This window comes from Pseudophryne corroboree, chromosome 1, assembly GCF_028390025.1.
Source record: "Pseudophryne corroboree isolate aPseCor3 chromosome 1, aPseCor3.hap2, whole genome shotgun sequence".
Taxonomy (NCBI): domain Eukaryota; kingdom Metazoa; phylum Chordata; class Amphibia; order Anura; family Myobatrachidae; genus Pseudophryne; species Pseudophryne corroboree.
In genome coordinates this window covers 297,537,112-297,560,378 of record NC_086444.1, presented here as the reverse complement: position 1 = coordinate 297,560,378, position 23,267 = coordinate 297,537,112, and the positions used below count along the sequence as shown (strand labels likewise).

At 45.4% G+C, this 23,267-nt stretch overlaps 1 protein-coding gene and 2 long non-coding RNA genes across 4 annotated transcripts in view; 2 read left to right on the top strand and 1 right to left on the bottom strand.

The window, feature by feature from the left end:
- Positions 1-23,267, bottom strand: part of CUX2 (cut like homeobox 2) — an 875,100-nt gene that overhangs the window by 96,969 nt on the left and 754,864 nt on the right. Inside the window, exons 7-8 of one of the 2 annotated variants that reach the window (XM_063964372.1) lie at positions 12,695-12,771; positions 11,355-11,451 (exon numbers count right to left, since the gene is read on the bottom strand). In XM_063964372.1, the coding sequence (XP_063820442.1) occupies positions 11,355-11,451; positions 12,695-12,771 (174 nt within the window). The remainder of the gene's footprint in view (positions 1-11,354; positions 11,452-12,694; positions 12,772-23,267) is intronic. The other variant, XM_063964373.1, reaches the window with a different exon arrangement.
- LOC135065679 (uncharacterized) overlaps positions 1-23,267 on the top strand; it is a 166,018-nt gene that overhangs the window by 22,368 nt on the left and 120,383 nt on the right. The gene's annotated exons all lie outside the window — the stretch shown is intronic.
- Positions 11,132-15,025, top strand: LOC135065690 (uncharacterized). Its single transcript, XR_010251969.1, has 3 exons — positions 11,132-11,704; positions 12,679-12,747; positions 13,266-15,025. It is a non-coding gene; the product is annotated as an uncharacterized LOC135065690 (long non-coding RNA).

Below are 23,267 nucleotides of genomic sequence, written 5' to 3'. Positions count from 1 at the left end.
CAGGAAACTATACATTCACTTTCTGCAAAAAAACAACAACCTGCAATGCAACTTTTACTCAGACCCTGCAAATACCTGGAAAACAAAAGTTTCATTGAGAAGCATAGTTAATGAAGTAACACTGACTTGCTGTTTGCTACCACTGTGTAATTTTCCATCTAACAACAGCACAATATTTGACTTACTGTTTACCTGTAGAAATTAACCACATGCTGCGGGCACGGTGGCTATTTATTCTCCCTCCGGGGGGGTTGTGGACCCCCACGAGGGAGAAAATCTGTCAGTAGCCGGCTGTCGGGATTCCGGCGCCGGTATACTGTGTGCTGGGATCCCGACAGTCGGCAACCTGAAGACCACCCTTTTAAATACTTGCAATTCGTATTTATTTCTGCAATTTCACAGCTCTCTCATTCAGCCACCACTCCTCTTATTCTCATTGTACTACCACTATTTACCACTTCCACACTATGGCCAGGCTGGCAACATCCCCCATTAATCCATGTCTTCCTAATCCTTTATTATGTCCCCTGGTACCACCTCTATCCCTCTCTCCCAGTCTCCTACATATCATCCTCTCTCCTCTCCTCTGTCTACCATCCTCCCCTCTGCCACCCCTCCCCTCATCTTCTGTTTCCCCATTGCAATTTACTTCTACCCCTTCACAGGCTCTCTAACCCACCATTCAACCCTGCTCTCTCCGTCCTCTGCCTGTCACCTCACCTCTCCTCCACCACTATCATACTGCACTCCCTCCCTGCCTCACTCGTGCAGTCTCCCTTCCTAGCCAAGGCCCCAGCACCATCATTACACCCTCTTTATCCCTTCCTTTCAAATTAATCTTACCTCAATGCTATAGCAATCCTGATAATCTCATTCACATCTCTCCCACAAACTCCTACCCCCCATCCTGTGCCCTCTGGAATGCCAGATCTGTTTGCAACAAACTGGCCCACACTCATGACCTTTTCATTTCCAATTCCCTGCATCTCCTGGCCATTACAGAAACCTGGATTACTCCCTATGACACCACTTCTCCTGCTGCTCTCTCTGCTGGGGGCCTCACATTCTCACACACACCCCTCCAAATTCCGACAACTTTGCTTCTTGGCTTCCTCTCTTCTGCATTCCCTCCATTATCCTAGGTGATTTCAACATCCGTATCGACAACCCCACAAAATCACCTGCCTCTAAACTCCTTAACCTCACCTCTTCACTTGGTCTCTCCCAGTGGACCAACTCACCCTCCCATGTGAACGGGAGCTCACTGGATCTGGTTTTCACTCACCACTGCAATATTTCTGATTTCTCCGACTCCCCTTTTCCCCTCTATGACCCCCACCTGCTCTCTTTCAACTTATCTATCTCTGCTTCCCTATCTCTCCCTCCTAAGGCTACCATCACTAGGCGTAACATTGAGGCTATTGACACCTTATCCCTATCATCCCTGTTTGACTCACTTCTCTCTCCTCTTCTCTATCTCACATGCCCTGAACAAGCCACATCCCTATACAATCGATCTCTTACTTCTGCCCTTGACTATGTTGCTCCACCAACCACTATTCACACTTCGCAGATCAACACCTCAACCCTGGCACACCAAATGCACCAGATATCTTCAAAAATGCTCACGTACTGCCGAGCGACAGTGGAGGAAATCACGCTCTAAGGTAGACTTCCTCAATTTCAAATTTATGCTCTCATCCTTCAGTACTGCCCTTTCCCTCGCTAAACAATCATACTTCAAAATTCTCATCTCTACCCAGTCTTCCAACCCCCCGGCGCCTCTTTGCCACTGTTAACTCCCTCCTCTGCCCACCACCACCTCCTTTCCTTTCCTCATTGTCTACTCATGACTTTGCCACTTATTTTACATCCAAGATTGACTCCATGCGTCAGGACATCACATCCCACCAGACCAGCAACCACCCATCCCTTGCCACCCCTCCCCTTCCCTCTTACCAACTCAACATCTTTCTCCCATGTATCTGGTGAGGAAGTCATGGCCCTCATTTGTTCCTCCCCCCCCCCCCACAACCACCCTACTTGACCCTATCCCCTCCCACCTCCTCCGCAACCTCTCTCCTTCTACCTGTTCCCATCTTGCCCACCTTCTCAATCTCTCCCTCTCATCAGGCACTGTCCCCTCGGCCTTCAAGCATGCTCTTGTCTCCCCTATTCTTAAAAACCCTACCCTTGATCCAAACACTCTCTCCAACTATCGACCCATCTCTCTCCTCCCTTTTGCCTCCAAACTTCTTGAGCGTATTGTCTATAATCGCCTCACTGCCTTTCTTTCCTCTCACTCACTGCTTGACCCATTCCAGTCTGGTTTCCGTTCTTTCCACTCCGCTGAAACTGCCCTCACAAAAGTCTACAATGACCTCCATGCAGCCAAAACTAAGGGCCACTACTCTCTGCTTATTCTTCTTGACCTCTCTGCTGCTTTTGACACTGTGGACCACCCTCTCCTTCTGCAAATCCTTCACTCTCTTGGTCTGCACGATACTGCCCTCTCCTGGCTGTCCTCCTACCTCTCTGATTGTTCCTTCTCTGTCTCCTCTCATGACACTACCTCCCTCCCACTTCCACTAACTGTTGGTGTCCCCCAAGGCTCTGTTCTTGGTCCTCTCCTTTTCTCTCTCTATACGTCCTCTTTAGGTGAACTCATTAGTTCTTTTAACTTCCAATACCACCTCTATGCTGATGACACTCAAATCTACCTTTCCTCCCCTGATCTCTCCACGGCTCTCTTCACTCGTACCTCCAACTGTCTTTCTGCTATCTCTTCCTGGATGTCCCAGCACTTTTTTAAACTCAACATGTCTAAGACTGAGCTGATCATCTTCCCACCCTCCCGCACAACCTCACCTCCCACAATCTCACTATCTATTGATGGCACGACTATCTCCTCTAGACCCCAAGTACACTGTCTTGGCGTAATCCATGACTCCTCCCTCTCCTTCAAACCACACATTCAGCACCTCTCACAAACCTGTCATTTTCCATCTAAAAAAACATTTCCAGGATCAGACCTTTTCTCACCCAGGATGCCACTAAGATCATCATTTACTCACTGATTATTTCCAGACTGGACTACTGTAATCTCCACCTAACTGGCCACCCCAACAATTACCTCTCTCCCCTCCAATCTATCCTCAAAGCTACAGCCCGGCTCATCTTCCTCACCTAACGCACTACATCCACCTCCCCTCTCCTACAAGCCCTTCACTGGCTCCCCTTCCCTTTCAGAATCCAATTCAAACTTCTCACACTCACTTACAAAGCTCTCACCCACTCCTCTCCCATTACATCTCTGATCTTATCTCCCTCTATTCACCCACCCATCCTCTTCGCTCTGCTAATGCACGCCGACTCTCCTGCCTACTGATTACTTCCTCCAACTCCTATCTCCAAGATTTTTCACGTGCTGCTCCCTTTCTCTGGAATTCTTTACCTCTCCTCCTCAGACTCTCCACCTCTCTACGGAACTTTAAACGGGCTCTTAAGACCCACTTCTTTACCAAACTCAGCCAAATCTCATCCTAAACCCCTGTCCCATGCTCAGTCTACCCCATCTGTGTCACCCCGTCTGTCTGTCTGTCCCTCCCCTTTAGAATGTAAGCTCTCACGAGCAGGGCCCTCTTTCCTCATGTGCTTATCCTTTTCTTACTTTAATAATCCTCAACTGCCCAAATCCCGCAGTTTTTTGGCCACCTTGAAACTTATCTCTATGTCGTCTACTGGTGTAGTTATGCTTAGTTACCCTGTACTTGTCCTATATTGTCTTCAACTGTAAGTCACTGTATTCCTGTTTTGATAATGTGCATATGTACTCTGTAACTGGGCGCTGCGTAACCCTTGTCGCGCCATATAAATAAAGGATAATAATAATAATAATTGTATTTTCCACTGGTTTTGCAATCCAACGACCATAGGTCCAGGGGTTGGTTACTGATTTGGGGAGAAACCCCATATTTTTTTATTTTTATTTCATCTATTTCTATTATGCAGCGCTGCAGACCGTGACATGAAACAAAAGATAAAATATAGCACTGCCCATATGACCAGAAATTGTAAGAGATGTGGAGTGGAGAACACTGTAGTTACAGTAAATAACTGCACTGAATTGAAGAATGTTCAAATGGGCTGTTTCTGTCCATGTTATGCATCGTTGTGTGAGCCCAAAAGTCAACCCAAATTGTCCTACACAGATCAAATGACAGGCAGAGTATAATTAAACCTATATACTAAATTAAAAAAATGATTATATATGTATATAGCTATAACCAGAGTGGCATAATAAATTGAAATTCTACTTGCTCTGATACCCAGGAGCATAATTTGTGACAATCTAGATTAGCGCTTATATTGTGCACACACATTTCTTCAAACCCTCATCAAAGAGAAAATTATTTACAGCACATCTAGGTAAGGAAAGGCTATCAAATTATCACAGAACATCTGCTTTGCTGTAATAAGATTAAGTGTTCTCCCACTGTTGTATAATGAGAGGAGGAAATGTGTTGCCGTGTGTTAGTGAGACTGGCAAACCACACCAACAGCTGTGAGATTTGGCAGCCTGCAGTACTGGATGGAGCCAAAGGGGTGCAGAAAATGTTCCAAACTCATAAAAAGGATGGCACCACACCAATTAAAATAACCACCAGCAAATGGACATTAAATGAAGTCAAGACATTGTTTTAATTTAATCTACTGATTTCGTCCTCCCAAAGCAGCAGCTGTGGCTGTGTGTTAGAAGCATTCTAACCCACGGTGTCTGAACTACTCACTATAACGGACTCTTTAGGAATTCTCTGAGAGGTCAATTCTACAATGCAGCATGTTTGTAACTCCAATTGTAGCTCACAACAAACACTACAGATTGACAGAAGTACTAAACTATGAGCCATATTAGATTCTGCATAGCCCACTGAGATTGTCACAGTGGCTGATGCATCTATCAAAGACACACAACTGGCCACTTAAGAGGACGATCATGAGGAACAAAGTGGAGTTGATGGGAGGAACAAGGTAGATGATGGACGAAGCCAAACACCAGAAAAGAACTTAAATTTCAAGTTTGCTCATGCAAAGATTGGCAGGAGTGACGGCCTTATAAAGGCTGCATACAGATGAGGGCTTTTAGTCTGAAAGTACTTATGGCAGTAATAACAGAATGTGCAGTCTGAGTGGTGACGCTCCACTGTCACCTGGTATTTTAGTGGATCTTTACAACATGTAGTTGTTCATGTTGATGATACACATTGGATACTCAAACCCACTAGATCAGTGGTTCCCAAACTGTGTGCCGTGGCTCCCTGGGGTGCCTCGGGACAATTGCAGGGGTGCCTTGGATTGGTGGTCAAGGACCAATTCAAATTATTTATGGTCAATATAATATGCAAAACTAGTGCTGGTGGCTGTCAGTCATACAATATGGGGACAAACAGAAGCAAATCTTGCCCCTCACCACACAATTGAGCTTAAGGATGACATATAAATACAATTTACCTAAATAAATATTTCTTTCTAAATTTCTCAATAAGAAATTTTTGGCCTAGGGGCGCCGTGAAAAAAATTCTGATACTCTAGGTCGCCGTGATTCAAAAAAGTTTGGAAACCACTGCACTAGATGTTGCAGTGCAGGCATGGCGTTTATAGCGCATCCAGTTAAAAGAAGGTCTCAATAAGGAACTTATGGGCAAGAAAAGGCGTGCATTTAAAAAATACAAATCTGACGGGGAAGCAGAGTCATTTCAGCACTATAAGGAATGTAACAAAAATTGCAAAAAGGAAATAAGAGCGGCTAAAGTAGAAACTGAAAAACTAGTAGCAAAGGAAAGCAAAGCGAATCCCAAAAAATTCTTTAAATACATTAATAGCAAGAGATTAAAGAAGGAGAGTATAGGCCCTTTAAAAGACAAGTTGGGAGTCTTAAGCAAAAATGATAATGACATAGCGGACACACTAAATGAGTTTTTTTCAACAGTATTCACTAGAGAGGACCCAATTCAGGGACTGACACACAATCTCAATAATGAGAATATCACACTGATAGGTACTTATTTAAGCGAGGAAGTAGTCTGTGACCGATTAAAACATTTAAAGATTAATAAATCACCAGGGCCCGATGGTATTCATCCAAGGGTTCTAATGGAGCTTCACTCTGAACTGGCAAAACCGCTATCTTTGATCTTTGAGGATTCAGTTATATCAGGTATGGTTCCCAAAGACTGGCGTATAGCGGAAGTAGTGCCTATATTCAAAAAGGGAAGTAAAACTGAACCAGGTAATTATAGACCAGTTAGTCTTACATCTATAGTGGGGAAAGTATTGGAAGGTATTCTAAGAGATAGTATTCAGAAGTTCCTTGAAACCAATAAGGTCATTAAAAGGAATCAACATGGGTTTATGAAGGACAGATCCTGTCAAACCAACTTATTTGGCTTTTATGAAACAGTAAGCGCAAACCTAGATCAGGGTAAAGACGTGGAAGTAATCTTTTTAGACTTTGCCAAAGCGTTCGATACTGTACCACACATGAGACTTATCTACAAGCTACAAGAATCAGGGCTAGGAAGCACAATATGCACTTGGGTCAAAAACTGGTTAGATAATAGGAAGCAGCGCGTTGTGGTTAATGGATCTTTTTCAACTTGGACTGAAGTGCTAAGTGGTGTGCCGCAAGGCTCAGTATTAGGACCACTATTGTTCAATATTTTCATTAACGACCTAACAGAAGGTCTAGAGAGCATGGTGTCAATTTTTGCAGATGATACCAAATTGTGTAAGGCTATAAATACAGAGGAGGATGCAGAGTCTCTTCAGAACGACTTAGTTAAATTAGAAGCATGGGCAGCCACATGGAGAATGCGCTTCAACACAGACAAGTGTAAGGTAATGCACTGTGGTAACAAGAACAAAAATTACACCTACCTACTAAATGGGGTAAAATTAGGGGATTCTGTACTGGAAAAGGACTTAGGTGTCCTAATAGATAGCAAGCTAAGCAGTAGTACCCAAAGTAGGACTGCAGCAAAGAAGGCTAATAAGATATTAGCATGCATAAAACGGGGTATTGATGCTAGGGACGAGAGTATTATACTCCCGTTATATAAATCACTAGTGAGGCCACACCTTGAATACTGTGTACAATTCTGGGCACCGTACTACAAAAAGGATATCCTGGAGCTTGAAAAGGTACAGAGGAGGGCGACCAAACTAATTAAGGGCATGGAGACAATGCAATACAAGGAAAGGCTTGAAAGACTAGGCATGTTTACATTGGAAAAGCGGAGACTAAGAGGGGATATGATCAACATCTACAAATATATAAGGGGACAATACACAGAGCTTGCGCGGGACCTGTTTTTGGTTAGATCAACACAGAGGACTCGTGGACACTCGCTCAGGTTAGAGGAGAGGAGATTCTGCACAATACGGCGTAAAGGCTTTTTCACAGTAAGGACAATACGTGTTTGGAATTCCCTGCCCGAGGGAGTTGTAATGGCGGAATCTGTCAACACCTTTAAGAATGGGTTAGATAAATTCCTATTGGATAAGGATATCCAGGGGTATGGTGCATAGTCATGCATTATAGTTACTATAAATAGGGATAAAATGCAATGGCTGACAGCAGCATCAGTCAGAAATTTTAGTCAAATCATCATGCATAGAACACCACAAATAGGTTGAACTCGATGGACAATTGTCTTTTTTCAACCTCAGATACTATGTTACTATGTTACTATGTTACTAATAAGGGTGTAGTATGGTATTTCGGCGGCTGGGCTCCCGGCGACCAGCATACCGGTGCCGGGAGCCCGACCGTCGGCATACCGACAGCATGGCGAGCGCAAATGAGCCCCTTGCGGGCTTGCTGCGCTCGCCACGCTGCGGGCACGGTGGCGCGCTATTCTCCCTCCAGGGGGGTCGTGGACCCCCACAAGGGAGAAAAAGTGTCGGTATGGCGGCTGTCGGGATTCCGGCGCCGGTATACTGTGCGCCGGGATCCCGACAGTCGGCATACTGAAGAACACCCCTCAATAAAGCTATGGTAATGCTAAAATACTACCTTTCTGACTTCTGCAGATTGGCTCTCATTAAAGGAGGTCTTGTAAATGTAATCCTAAAAGAACTATAAAAAATTATATACTGTATGCTGGCTCCGCTCCCTCTAAATCTGATGCTCTGTCCCGCTCTCTGCTTCCCTGTCTGTCAAATCATCCTGCAAGATGAAGTCACAAAAATACTTCAAATAATAATCCAATCAAAGTCTATGAAATCATTTTTAGACAGGCTGAAAAATAAGGTCGTCAGATGACCACTATCAACCTGTGTGTGGGGTCATCTAACTGCACTGAAAGTCCAGATGTGATCCTGACACACAGTTACAGCAATGTACAGTATGGTAAGATCTCATCCAGTTTGGTCAGTGACCTTGTGGCTTGGAACTCACGTGGTCTTCTTATGTGTGATAATTGCTTCTATGTCACGAGTTCTAGTGCGTTGCTACTGTAGATGAGGATGAAATTACATTATGCTGCAGTAAGTTGCTCTGGCTGTATAAAGGGCCAACCCTAAGTGCACCAATGGTGATGTGCAGACTCTAGCTGGCTGATAATGTTGTGAAATAGTAGTGCTTGGGCAAAATTGTCAGACAAAGGCTGTTATAATATCTTTACTCTTATTGCAATATAAAAATAGTCTACTGTAATCTATAACAATGCCATCATCCACGGTCGGATGAGTTGTAGCATAGCAGAAAATCTTATTTATGCCACATATAACTGTGCTGAGGGGACAATCTATCAAACATTATTAGGTCTAATGTAAATCCAGCTGACCCTTGGTCGGCTTCTTTGGATGGTAAGACAGAACGAATCATTTGCCATGTCAGAATTCCATTCAAATAGGAACCGCTGCCAGGTTCCTAAACACAGAGACTGGGAGACATGCCAGCACTACCTCATGGCGTGAACTTATAGGATTCTCCCCTTCAAAACCTAATCAACCTGGGGATTGTTTTTGGAAGCAAGTACTGTTCACTTATCTCTTCATTAACATTTTACACTTGAAACTGAGAGTATGATTATCATCAAGAGAATGTATTCCAATGTTATCTGTTGCACAGCACATATAAACTGTTTTGGATTGGTTTAGCAAGCAGCTACAGTTACATCAAGGAGTAAGGGGGGGGGGGGGGCATACCAAAAGATAGGTTATTGTATGCTGCACTGTGGCATGCTGGGAGTTGCAGTACAATGGCAGTTGCCAAGCCAAAGATTGCCTAACATATTACATTATTCACCATGTCAGCATGATCTGAGCATGTGGCTTGTAAAGGGGATATCAAAAAAAGATGAGTGACAGACCGGGATAATTAGTCATTGTTACATACAGGATAGATGAAAAGAAAAATGGCATATCAATGAATGGGAACATTTAGCTTTCTGTTATATATGTTATGTAACCTACAGTAAATCAATCTACCACGGTTGTGTAGCTCACTGTTTCCCAAAGTGGGCAGTGCAGACTGCTGGGGGGATGACCGGATTGCTCTAAGTAGGTGATTTGCCACATCAGTTCATTTTTTTTTTACGTGGATCAGTACAAGTTAGGGCAGCTACTGTAAATGTGGGCACATCGGGGACCTTATTACTATGTGCAGTAATGGCGGCAGTAAGAATGGGAAATAGACCACACATTGGGGATGTATGTGACATGCATTTAGCCAAGAGGCGGAGACAGAAGTGAGAGAATTAAGAGGGGTCTGGGGAAGCCAGCAGAGAAATATCAGGGAGGAGGACCAGGAGGTGGTGGCAGATGAGAAACGGGGTATATAGGGATAATAGAATGGGGTTTATGGTACATCAATAGCAGCCCACTCAGCTGTATGATAAGGTTTGAGGTACATATTAGATCCAAAAAAGTAATTTTTGGCTGGATCATCATACAGTATGTAAAAGCCTGTCCCAAAAAATGATTTACAGTACTTAGGATTTCAGTGTTTAGGAGATTTAACATGACCCCTGAAAAAGAGGCAGCATAAGTAAGCAGAGAGTGACAGACAAAGCAATGTCGTCAATACTGAACCCCAGGTAAGTAATCTTTACAAGCAAGATTTTAGGAACTGATTCAGAGTTGCAGACAAGTCATCCATAATTACACTTGCATTCAGCACATGGGGCTTTATACAGATATTCCCCCGTATGGTGAATTGTGCATTGTCTATGTGTCTGAACCACACCCATCCATATACAGTACTTGGTTTCACAGCTATCATCAGTATCAGCACGTAGATCTACACTAAGGGGGTTATTCAGAGACGAACGCAGATGGCTGCATACGCAGCCAGATCTACATTCATCTCTGCACATGCTGGGGACAGCCCAGCACAGGGCAAGGCCACCCAGCATGTGTGAGGCCGCCTCCCGATACGCATGGAAACTAAGGTTGACCCCTGGCAGGTCAGTGGCCATTTTTTTTTATCAGAGCAGCTGCGTGTGAAGTCACGCAGCTTCCCCGAAAAACGGTCTCGTCCCTGTTCGCCCAGCATCACCACCCCCAATGCCGAGTCGCCGCCCCGCAAATGGCCACCTCTGTGAATCACATTACGGTCGCATCCATCACATAGGCGCAGTTTGCCGCCATCGCCAAACTGCACTGCGGCCCGCATCAGAGGCTTGAAAACAGATGATCTCTGCAAACACAAAACTCAGCACAGGTCACAATTCCATCTACTGTATACATCCCTCAATAAGAATAGCCCATGTGCGAACACTCCGATACCACTCCGTTACGCCTCAGTTGGGTCATGATTCTCAGTCGCTCCTTAGCCAAGCGCTCCTAAATCCTTGCACTCTGTTATTGACCATAAGCAGATTTAAGATAAGCAAGGTCTGACTGCTGATCATGTCTATTATCACTGAGCACCAGCAATTGTCTCCTACATTTTATATCCTGTTTTATACTTTCAGCATAAGGTATTTCTGCATAAAGCATCCGAGCAATGGATTACAGTATATGAAAACTTACTGTAAATAAATTATAAACTAGCTTAATTATATATCTCTTGATGGCAAAAGAAATAAAAAAACCTGTTGTTGTTTTTTTGCCTTAGACTCACCAGTTTATGCACTATCCAGCTCTTGCTAACAAAAATGCCAAGTGAGTGTAACTGACCTTTCAGTAGGGCAGATGCTTAATGGAATTAGGTAATTTCAATCACTCGTCTACCTGCCTCTCCCTGACAAGCACACATTCCATGAGAGATGCTGCGTGTTAAACACTTAATGCTGGAGGTAAACAAAGAGCTTGTTTCTTGCAGACAAACACAATATAGAAGAACTTACTTAGACGCTGTCTCCTTATCATATTGGCACCGCAGGTCAAGCAGCTCCCTCTGTGTTGTCTTCAGTGCTGCACAACAGAAGCATCGGTTGAAACGGTCTGCTTTTCCAGTTCGGAAAGAGATTAATAACCAGGTCAAATAGCAAAAGTCTATTTCAAGAGCCATCGAAATAGAAGATGAGAGGCCATTAATTTTATCTTTTGTCACATCTGTCTCTATGACTCTTTGTATGAATATTAACAAGACGAAACAGTTTGTTTTCGTCAAACTGTACCAATAGTGACGCCAAGAATGTTTAATACAGAACCAAAGACTGAAGTGTAGCAGATCAAGGCTACCAACCAGGGATGGGTAAGTACTTGTTCTCCAGTGCTTGCTAAACTACATGTGCCACGGCACTCAAGGCATGTCCAACCATCTTGTGAGTAGTAGCTCAGGAAAAGGAGATACAGTAGTTGTCAGGTGACATGTGATATTTCCAGGGCCGGATTAAGGGCCACATGGGCCTGGAGCTGAAAATATTCAAGGTCCTATTGTGAGAAATGGGGGAGGTGTGATTAGTGCTATATGGGTGTGGCCAGAGCCATGTGGGCGTGTACAACCCTACACTATCAGCTCCCTAAATATGTAAAAATATTTAAAAAATTGCATAATGTTTTTGAGTAAAATAGAAATGCAATCTTAATTGTTATGATTTATGACTGACCATGTGACCAGCAGATGGCTAGTGATCATGCTGCCATGATGATGGGCCTGTTTTTATGTGGAGGCCTGGAGCTGGAGCTCCCTCCGCCCCTTTGTTAATCTGGCCCTGGATATTTCCAGCCCACTTACTGTAGGTGGATGTTGTTAAGAGAAAATGGCATCAGAAAGTATAATATATATCATCATAAATAATTTTTGTATTTAGAAGATTAGAGTGCCTAGGCAATGCAAAACTCTTAATGCTGGTTATAGTACTGTAATTGTATCACTACACTAAATTGTTGTTTCTCATCCTGTACAGGGGCGTTTTAAGAGAGGAGGGGACCCACGTACCCCCTCCTCTCCGGCAGCAGTAGACTTTGGCATAACGCCAGAGTCTACTGCACATGCGCAGGTCTCCGGGAACATGGCGCCTGCACCTTGTTCCCGGGGACATCTCCAGTGCGCATGCGCAAATCACTCGGAAGTGCCCGCAGCGGCCGTGGCGGGACTCCAGAGTATAGTATATGGGTGCACACACTGCACCCATTATAGAAACATCTATGATCCCTTTGTATCTAATTATATGAATATCACCCCTGAAATTGTACAGGCTAAACCTAACATGTTTATAAATACAGAAAATCTCAGACTGACCTGAATGAAGAACCTTGATCTTTTCTTCAGCCTCACCAAGTCTGACCGCCAAGGTAATCTGTGCTTCCTGCAACCCCCTGTGGGAAAATAGGACATTAATTAACACTGAGACAATGTAAGTAAACAAAAGGAAATATAGAGACTTCATATGACCGCAAAAACTACATATTAAACTGACAAACAACACATAAAGGTCACTTCACGCCCCTTTCACGCATTCTCCTGGGACAGCAGGGCAATCTTATAAAAATATGTTTACCGCTTAATAATATTTCCTACTGATGATACAAAACCTCTTGTTAAAGATGTCACGTGTGTATATTGCATAAGATGCTTCCACACTGCATTATATTGACATATTGATTATTTGCCAATATGGGGGATATTTATCAAAGCTTAGAGAGAGAAAAAGAATAGTGAGAGGTACAGTACCAATCAATCATTTTCTGTCATTTTTCAAACTCAGCCCATAAAATGTAAGGTAACAGCTGATTAACTAGTTCTTTTTCTCTCACAAATGTATCTCTCTCTGAGCTTTGATAAATACCCCTCTATGTGTTTTAATTAACAGGTCTCCTGTTATAACTAAAGCTGAAAGACAAGGACACAACAACATAGTTCTGTCTAGGCAGAGGAAAGAGACAACTCATTAATGTTTTAGCCAATTAACTAGGGCCACACCTGTAAGCCTTCAATTGGCAAAGACTTTTGTCAAATATTGATGTACAGAACTTCCAGGAATAACAGAAGGTACACCGGAGCTATGGCAGCTTAGTAATATACAGTATAAACCTAAAAGACAACAGGTAATAATAAAATAAAATGTAGAATATATTGCTTGAGCACAGTTGACTTAATTAGGACCTGTCAATTTGATTTAACCATCTGGACTCAAGCATGGATACTTTTAAAACCTGGACTGTATAGGCAGAGTTTGGGAAACTCTGGATTATAGTAATATTTCAAACTAATTGCTTTCTTGAATTAGCATCACACATGTCTTCAATATTCTAGTCAATCATTCAGCCTTTTTAAATGAGGAAAAATGTAGTCACTTCACTGTTTGGTATCATCATGTGCACCACACTGAACATTGATCAGAGAAAGCAAACAGGGAGTTGTCTGAGGTGATCAAAAAGAAAACTATACACACGCTCATTAAAGTTAAAGGCTAAAAGATCATGTCCAAGCAGCATATTGATCCTGAGACTACAGTTGCAAATTTTATTAAGAAGTTTAAAATCCATGAAACTGTAGCCAACCTAGCTGGATGTGGCAAGAGGAAAATTGACCACAGATTAAACAGAAGGACAGTAAACATGGTTGCTAAAGAGCCAAGGAAAACTTCCAAAGAGATACTGTACAAGCCGAACTTGAAGGTCAAGGTACGTCTGTGTCTGATCGCACTATTCAACACTCATTTAGCAACAGTGGGCTCCATGGAAGAAGGACCAGACAGATTGGAATTTTCTAAAATGCATATTGATCGGAACTGGAGCTTTTTGGCAAATCATATCAGCTCATTGTTCACAAATGAAAAAAAAAAAAAAGATTTCAAAGAAAAGAACACCATATAGATATGTCCTCCTACATCCTTGCTGCAGTCACATTTAACAGACCTTCTAGTCGCGCCAAAGTCTTGAGCATGTTTACTAACACCGGGCATGTGTTTGTGCATTTTCTTCTGAAAATGCATCTTATTCACATGCTCCATATCATTTTAATCAGTACAGCTATGCGAATAAGACGCATTTTTGTCAAAAAAGTTTGCTGACGTTAGCAGAGATGCCCGGGAACTGCTGGCTCACTTACGCCAGGAATCTCAAGGTGCATGGCGTATAGAGGCTAGATGTATGAGGACACATCTGTATCTGTAACATGTCGACAGTTCGGTTACGTTTTGGGGCTGCTTTGCTGCGTCTGGCACAGTATATCTTGAATCTATGCAGGACACAAGGAAATGTCAAGACTATCAAGGCATTTTGGAGTGAAACATACTGCCCAGTGTGAGAAAGCTCTGTCTCAGACGCAGGTCATGAGTCCTCCAACAGTATAACAACCCAAAACACACAGCTAAAAGCACCCAAGAATGGATAAGAACAAGACATTGGACTATTCTGAATTGGCCTTCTATGAGCCCTGATCTGAATCCTATCAAACATCTATGGAAAGAGCTGAAACATGTAGTCTGAAGAAGGCAACAATAACACCTGAAACAGCTGCAGCAATTTGGCACGGAAGAATGGACCAAACTACCTGTTGTCAGTTACAAAAGTCTTCCTGAGAGCTACAGAAATTACTTGATTGCAGTAATTGTCTACAGTATAAAGATTGTGCAACAAAATATTAAGTTATGGGTCCCATCATTTTTCTCCTCGCCATTTTCATTTGTATAATTAATTCAAATACTAATTGAAAGTCCATCAAAATGACGGACACTAGGATCAGATTATATTAGGAGGGCGGTCACTACTCACACAGGGGCTGCCGGGGCTCTGTCATGCTGAGTGTGTGTGTGAGGGACTTGTGTGGTGAAGTAATTGGCTGAGGAGGAAGTGGCTATTACCAGAGCCAGATTTATACACAATTTGAGCCCAAGGGTACATGTGGGCATTATACACAGGTGCTGCAGTACTGTACATACTGCTGGATATTTGGTGAGTATTGATCAGAGATGTGAGGACAAGATAAGCAGGGGAGATACTACCTCACCTGTCATAGACTTTTTACTCCAGAGTTATGACTAGAAAAAGGATTAGATTAATAAGAAGAAGATATTGCTAATATATTCTTTGTATTTTTCATATACTTTATATAGTCAAAACTCTGGCATATACATTAGTATGACAGGAAAGGCTCCGCCTCACCTCACCGCATGTCACTGGTATGTGTAGCATTAACCTTTTATAAATACAGATGCTGTATATCTGTAATGAGCAGGTTATAATGATGCTGCACTATATGCACCAGTACTGGCACGTGTGAGCTCACCAGTCCTCTACTCACCAGAATGGCCAGGCACAGTGCCTGGCCAGTCTGGGGGTAGAGGACCCCAGTGGCCACCAGGAGCTGGCCAGAGGGTTCTGGGCATGGCCTGTGTGGGGTGTTGGAGGAGCGAGCACAAGAACATACACCCCCATCGGCGCAGTATATATGAAGCAACTGAGGTGGTTATCTACCTCCTCCTCAACCGCATCATCTGCAGCCCCAGCACCGATCCTTCCTCCTCCCGGTCACCGCACTGCTCCCCCGACACAGGGTGTCACCTCTTCCTGCCAGATTGATTCACCTCCTCCCACTAGTAAGCGGCCACACGAGTCCTCAATGCCTCCGCTTTGAACGATGCGGGACCTTCGGGTGGTTCCTGAGTCGCGGGATGGCAAGTAACCTGGGGTTGCAGCATAGTGTATGCAGGAGGGGATGCCGAGTATACGGTATATGGCGGGAGCAGTATATGGAGTAGGGGGTGCCCTGTATATAGGGGACACTATATGGAGGGGTATGGGGGTGCAGTGTGTATACAGGGTCAGTATATGGTGGGGGGGTGCAGAATATGGAAGAGGATATGGGTGCAGTGTATATAGGGGTACTATATGGTAGGGGGGGGTGTAGTGTAGATAGGGAGTGTGTGTGTGTGTGTGTGTCCGTGTGTCCGTTGACTATATTGAAAAAATATGAATATCTCTCTCTGCTGTCCCTATCTGCCCCTCCCACTCCACTCTCTCCCCAGTACCTATCTAACCCAATCCCTCCCCCTTCTCTCTCCCCCATGCCCTATATGCCCCTACCGCCCCTATCTGCCCTCTTTCTTTCTCCCCCAGTCCTTATCTGCCCCTACCCCACTCTCTCTCCCCAGGCCACTTTCTACGTATCCAGCAAGTGTGAAACAATCAGCTCAGTATTATTAATATTAGCAGGTGCAGGGTAGGAGTATGTAACATCTCCCTGCGGGTATGGGTCGTTGGGTCGACCCAACTTAGGTAGACAGTCATTAGGTCGACCACTATAGGTCAACAGGGACACTAGGTCGACATGTGCTAGGTCGACAGGTCAAAAGGTCGACATGAGGTTTTTTACTTTTTTTGCGTTTGCTCAGTCGGTGCTGCAGAGTCGTCCGCACTCTCCCGCCCGGTCTGGAGCTTTGGTATAAACCCCATGGTCCTTACGGAGACCCCAGCTTCCTCTAGGACGTAAGAGAAAATAAGATTTAAAACGTACCGGTAAATCTTTTTCTCCTAGTCCGTAGAGGATGCTGGGGACTCCGTAAGGACCATGGGGTATAGACGGGCTCCGCAGGAGACATGGGCACTATAAAGAACTTTAGAATGGGTGTGCACTGGCTCCTCCCTCTATGCCCCTCCTCCAGACCTCAGTTAGAGAACTGTGCCCAGAGGAGATGGACAGTACGAGGAAAGGATTTTGTTAATCCAAGGGCAAGATTCATACCAGCCCACACCATCCACACCGTTTAACATGGAATATACGCAACCAGTTAACAGTATGCTACAAAACAGTATCAGGCAAAGACTGATTACAACTGTAACATAACCCTTATGTAAGCAAGAACTATATACAAGCCCTGCAGAAAGTAGTCAGCACTGCGACGGGCGCCCAGCATCCTCTATGGACTAGGAGAAAAAGATTTACCGGTACGTTTTAAATCTTATTTTCTCTTACGTCCTAGAGGAAGCTGGGGACTCCGTAAGGACCATGGGGTTTATACCAAAGCTCCAGACCGGGCGGGAGAGTGCGGACGACTCTGCAGCACCGACTGAGCAAACGCAAGGTCCTCATCAGCCAGGGTATCAAACTTGGGTGTGGTTCATCAAATCGACAGTGTCTAGGTCGACAATGTTTAGGTCGACCACTATAGGTCGACAGTCACTAGGTCGACATGGATGGAAGGTCGACAGGGCTTCTAGGTCGACATGTGCTAGGTCGACAGGTCTAAAGGTCGACATGAGGATTTTTTTTGTGTCGTTTTCTTCGTAGAGTGACCGGGATCCCAAATTAGTGCACCGCGTCCCCTCGCATGGCTCGCCATGCTTCGGGCATGGTGCCTTCGCTCCGCTACCACTTCGCTCGGCACACTTTACCGTTCCAATCGTAGTCCACGTGGATCGTTAAGTATGAAAAAATTCAAAAAAAGAAAAAAAATGTGAAAAACTCATGTTGACCTTTAGACCTGTCGACCTAGCACATGTCGACCTAGAAACCCTGTCGACCTTCCATCCATGTCGACCTATAGTGGTCGACCTAAACATTGTCGACCTAGACACTGTCGATCTTCAGACCGGATCCCATCAAACTTATAGAACTTTGCAAAAGTATTTGAACCCGACCAGGTAGCTGCTCGGCAAAGCTGTAAAGCCGAGACGCCTCGGGCAGCCGCCCAAGAAGAGCCCACCTTCCTAGTGGAATGGGCCTTTACCGAATTTGGTAACGGCAATCCTGCTGTAGAATAAGCCTGCTGAATCGTGTTACAGATCCAGCGAGCAATAGTCTGCTTCGAAGAAGGAGCGCCAACTTTGTTGGCCACATACAGGACAAACAGTGCCTCTGTTTTCCTAACCCGAGCCGTCCTGGCTACATAGATTTTTAAGGCCCTGACTACATCCAGGGACTTGGAGTCCTCCAAGTCACTCGTAGCCACAGGCACCACAATAGGTTGGTTCATATGAAACGATGAAACCACCTTGGGCAAAAATTGAGGACGAGTCCTCAACTCCGCTCTATCCATATGGAAAATCAGATAGGGGCTCTTGTGAGACAAGGCCGCCAATTCGGACACCCGTCTCGCAGATGCCAAGGCCAACAACATGACCACCTTCCAAGTAAGAAACTTTAATTCAACCGTCTGAAGCAGTTCAAACCAGTGAGAGTTTAGGAACCGAAATACCACGTTAAGGTCCCATGGTGCCACTGGGGGCACAAAAGGAGGCTGGATGTGCAGCACTCCCTTTACAAAAGTCTGGACTTCTGAGAGAGAAGCCAATTCCTTCTGAAAGAATATAGATAAGGCAGAAATCTGTACCTTAATGGAGCCTAACTTCAGGCCCATATCCACTCCTGTCTGTAGAAAGTGGAGAAAACGGCCCAGATGGAAATCCTCCGTAGGAGCATGTTTGGCTTCACACCAAGAAACATATTTCCTCCAGATACGGTGATAATGTTTCGCCGTCACCTCCTTCCTAGCCTTTATCAGCGTAGGGATCACTTCTTCCGGAATACCTGTCCCAGCTAGGATTCGGTGTTCAACCGCCATGCCGTCAAACGTAACCGAGGTAAGTCTTGGAACACGCAGGGCCCCTGCTGTAACAGTTTCTCTCTGAGAGGAAGAGGCCACGGATCTTCTGTGAGCATTTCCTGAAGATCTGAGTACCAGGCCCTTCGAGGCCAATCTGGAACAATGAGTATTGTCCGCACTCTTTTTCGTCTTATGATTCTCAATATTTTTGAGATGAGAGGAAGAGGAGGGAACACATAGACCGACTGAAACACCCATGGTGTCACCAGGGTGTCCACCACTACTGCCTGAGGGTCCCTTGACCTGGCATAATACCTCCGAAGCTTCTTGTTGAGGCATGACGCCATCATGTCTATTTGAGGAATTCCCCAAAGACTTGTTATCTCTGCAAAAACTTATTGATGAAGTCCCCACTCTCCTGGATGGAGATCGTGCCTGCTGAGGAAGTCTGCTTCCCAGTTGTCCACTCCTGGAATGAAGACTGCTGACAGAGCGCTTACGTGATTTTCCACACAGCAAAGAATTCTGGTGGCTTCCGCCATTGCCACTCTGCTCCTTGTCCCGCTTGGCGGTTTACATGAGCCACTGCTGTGACGTTGTCTGATTGAACCAGAACCAGTAGGTCGCGAAGAAGATTCTCCGCTAGTCGTAGGCCGTTGTATATGGCCCTCAATTCCAGTACGTTGATGTGCAGACAAGCCTCCTGGGTTGACCATAGTCCCTGAAAATTTCTTCCTTGTGTGAATGCTCCCCATCCTCGGAGGCTCGCGTCCGTGGTCATCAGAACCCAGTCTTGAATGCCGAACCTGCGACCCTCTAGAAGGTGAGCACTCTGCAGCCACCACAGGAGAGACACCCTGGCCCTGGGGGACAGGCTTATCTTCTGATGTATTTGTAGGTGGGACCCGGACCACTTGTCCAGAAGGTCCCACTGAAATGTCCTCGCATGAAACCTGCCGAAAGGGATGGCCTCGTAGGCTGCCACCATTTTCCCCAGAACTCGAGTGCATTGATGAACAGACACTCTCTTTGGTTTTAGCAGGTCTCTGACCATGTTCTGGAGGTCCTGGGCTTTTTCCATTGGGAGAAAAACCCTCTTCCGTTCTGTGTCCAGAATCATGCCTAGGAATGATAGTCGAGTCGTTGGAATCAACTGTGACTTTGGCAGATTTAGAATCCAACCGTGCTGTTGTAGCATTCTCAAGGAGAGCGATACGCTCTTCAGCAATTGTTCTCTCGATCTCGCTTTTATCAGGAGATCGTCCAAGTACGGGATAATTGTTACTCCCTGCCTGCGCAGGAACACCATCATCTCCGCCATCACCTTGGTGAAAATTCTTGGGGCCGTGGAAAGCCCAAACGGCAACGTCTGAAACTGGTAATGACAGTCCTGTACAGCGAATCTCAGGTACTCCTGATGAGGAGGATATATGGGGACATGAAGGTATGCATCCTTTATGTCTAGTGACACCATAAAATCCCCCCCTTCCAGACTGGAGATCACTGCCTGGAGCGATTCCATCTTGCATTTGAACTTTTTCAAGTACAGGTTTAGGGATTTTAGATTTAAAATGGGTCTGACCGAGCCATCCGGCTTTGGGACCACGAACAGGGTCGAATAGTACCCTTTTCCATGTTGGACTAGGGGAACCTTGATAATCACCTGCTGTTGACACAACTTTTGAATCGCAGCTTACACTACTGCCCTCTCTGGGGGAGAAGCCGGCAAGGCTGACTTGAAAAATCGGCGAGGGGGCACCTCTTCGAATTTCAGTTTGAAGCCTTGGGATACAATTTCCATCGCACAAGGATCCACGTCTGACCGAACCCAGACCTGGCTGAAGAGTCGAAGACGTGCCCCCACCGGCGCGGACTCCCTCAGTGGAGCCCCAGCGTCATGCGGTGGATTTAGTAGAAGCCGGGGAGGACTTCTGTTCCTGGGAACTAGCCGCAGCAGGCGTTCTTTTCCCTCTACCCTTAGCTCTGGCGAGGAAAGATGAGCCCCGACCTCTTCTGGACTTATGCGACCGCAAGGACTGCATCTGATATTGCGGAGTTTTCTTTTGTTGCGGGGGAACAAAAGGCAAAAAGGTAGATTTACCCGCGGTAGCTGTTGAAACCAGGTCCGCAAGACCTTCCCCGAATAAAACTTCACACTTGTAAGGTAAAACCTCCATATGCTTCTTTGAGTCGGCATCACCCGTCCATTGGCGGGTCCACAGGGCACGCCTAGCAGAAATCGCCATGGCATTGGCTCTCGAACCTAGCAGCCCAACGTCTCTTTGAGCGTCTCTCATATATAAGACTGCGTCTTTAATATGACCTAAAGTCAATAAAATGGTATCCCTATCTAGGGTATCAAAGTCAGCTGACAAGGTATGTGTCCAAGCTGCAACTGCGCTACATACCCATGCCGATGCTATTGCCGGTCTGAGTAAAGCACCCGTATGCGTATAAATAGATTTTAAGGTAGTTTCCTGTCTGCGATCAGCAGGATCCTTGAGGGCTGCCGTGTCAGGAGACGGTAGCGCCACCTTCTTGGACAAGTGCGTTAAAGCCTTGTCTACCCTGGGCGAGGATTCCCACCGTACCCTGTCCTGTGCAGGGAAAGGATACGCCATAAGAATCCTCTTGGGAATCTGCAGTTTTTTGTCTGGACTTTCCCAAGCTTTTTCAAATAACTCGTTCAGCTCATGAGATGGGGGAAAGGTTACCTCAGGTTTCTTTTCCTTATACATGCGCACCCTCGTGTCAGGGACAGAGGGGTCATCTGTGATATGCAAAACATCTTTTATGGCAATGATCATATAATGAATACTTTTGGCCACCCTTGGGTGTAACCTTGCATCATCGTAGTTGACACTGGAGTCAGAATCCGTGTCGGTATCAGTGTCTGCTATTTGGGATAGAGAACGTTTTTTGAGACCCTGAAGGGCCCTGTGACACAGTCAAAGCCATGGATTGACTCCCTGCTTTTTCCCTGGACTCTGCTTTGTCCATCCTCTTATGTAATAAGATCACATTTGCATTTAAAACATTCCACATGTCCAACCAATCAGGAGTCGGCGTTACCGACGGAGATATCACAATCATCTGCTCCACCTCCTCCTTAGATGAGCCTTCCGCTTCAGACATGTCGACACACTCGTACCGACACCCCCACACACACAGGGATATATTTATATGGAGACAGTTCCCCACTAAGGCCCTTTGGAGAGACAGAGAGAGAGTATGCCAGCACACACCCAGTGCCAACTGACACTGGAAACAAATTCCCAGATAATATAGCGCTTTTTTATATATAATTATCTGTGTAATACACTTACTGCGCCTTACAAGTGCCCCCCTCTTTTCAGCCCTGTGTCACCGTGTTCAGCAGAGGAAAGTCCGGGGAGCCAGCCTCTCTGCAGTACACTGTGGAGAAAATGGCGCTGGTTAGTGTTGTGGGACCAAGCTCCGCCCCCTCCAGCGGCGGGCTTCGGTCCCGCTCAATTTTGTATAACTGGCGGGGGATATTTATAACTACTGCCTCCGCAGCCTATATATACTTATATGCCAGTCCTAGAGGTTTATATTGCTGCCCAGGGCACCTCCCCTGCGCCCTGCACCCATCAGTGCCTGCTCGTGTGTGTTGTGTGTGGGAGCAATGGCGCGCAGCGTTACCGCTGCGCGCTTACCTCAGGGAAGATCAGAAGTCTTCTGCTGCCTTTGAAGTCTTCTTTCTCCTTATACTCACCCGGCTTCTATCTTCCGGCTCTGTGAGGAGGACGGCGGCGCGGCTCTGGGACGAACGGCGAGGGGAGACCTGCGTTCCGACTCCCTCTGGAGCTAATGATGTCCAGTAGCCTAAGAAGCAGAGCCTATCACTTAAGTAGGTCTGCTTCTCTCTCCTCAGTCCCACGGTGCAGGGAGCCTGTTGCCAGCAGTGCTCCCTGAAAATAAAAAACCTAACAAAATTCTTTTTTCAGAGAAACTCAGGAGAGCTCCCTGTAATGCACCCAGTCTCCTCTGGGCACAGGAATAAACTGAGGTCTGGAGGAGGGGCATAGTGGGAGGAGCCAGTGCACACCCATTCTAAAGTTCTTTATAGTGCCCATGTCTCCTTCGGAGCCCGTCTATACCCCATGGTCCTTACAGAGTCCCCAGCATCCTCTAGGACGTAAGAGAAAATGGATTAGTATTACTTTTGTCAGTTTCAAGTTATTTCAGAGAGCGATATGGTCTCTTTTTTTTTCGTGGAAGGGTACTAACAGATTTGTCCATGTCCATGTATATACAACACAGTGCAGACATTCCACTCATATTCCAGCAAGGTACAGTACTTGC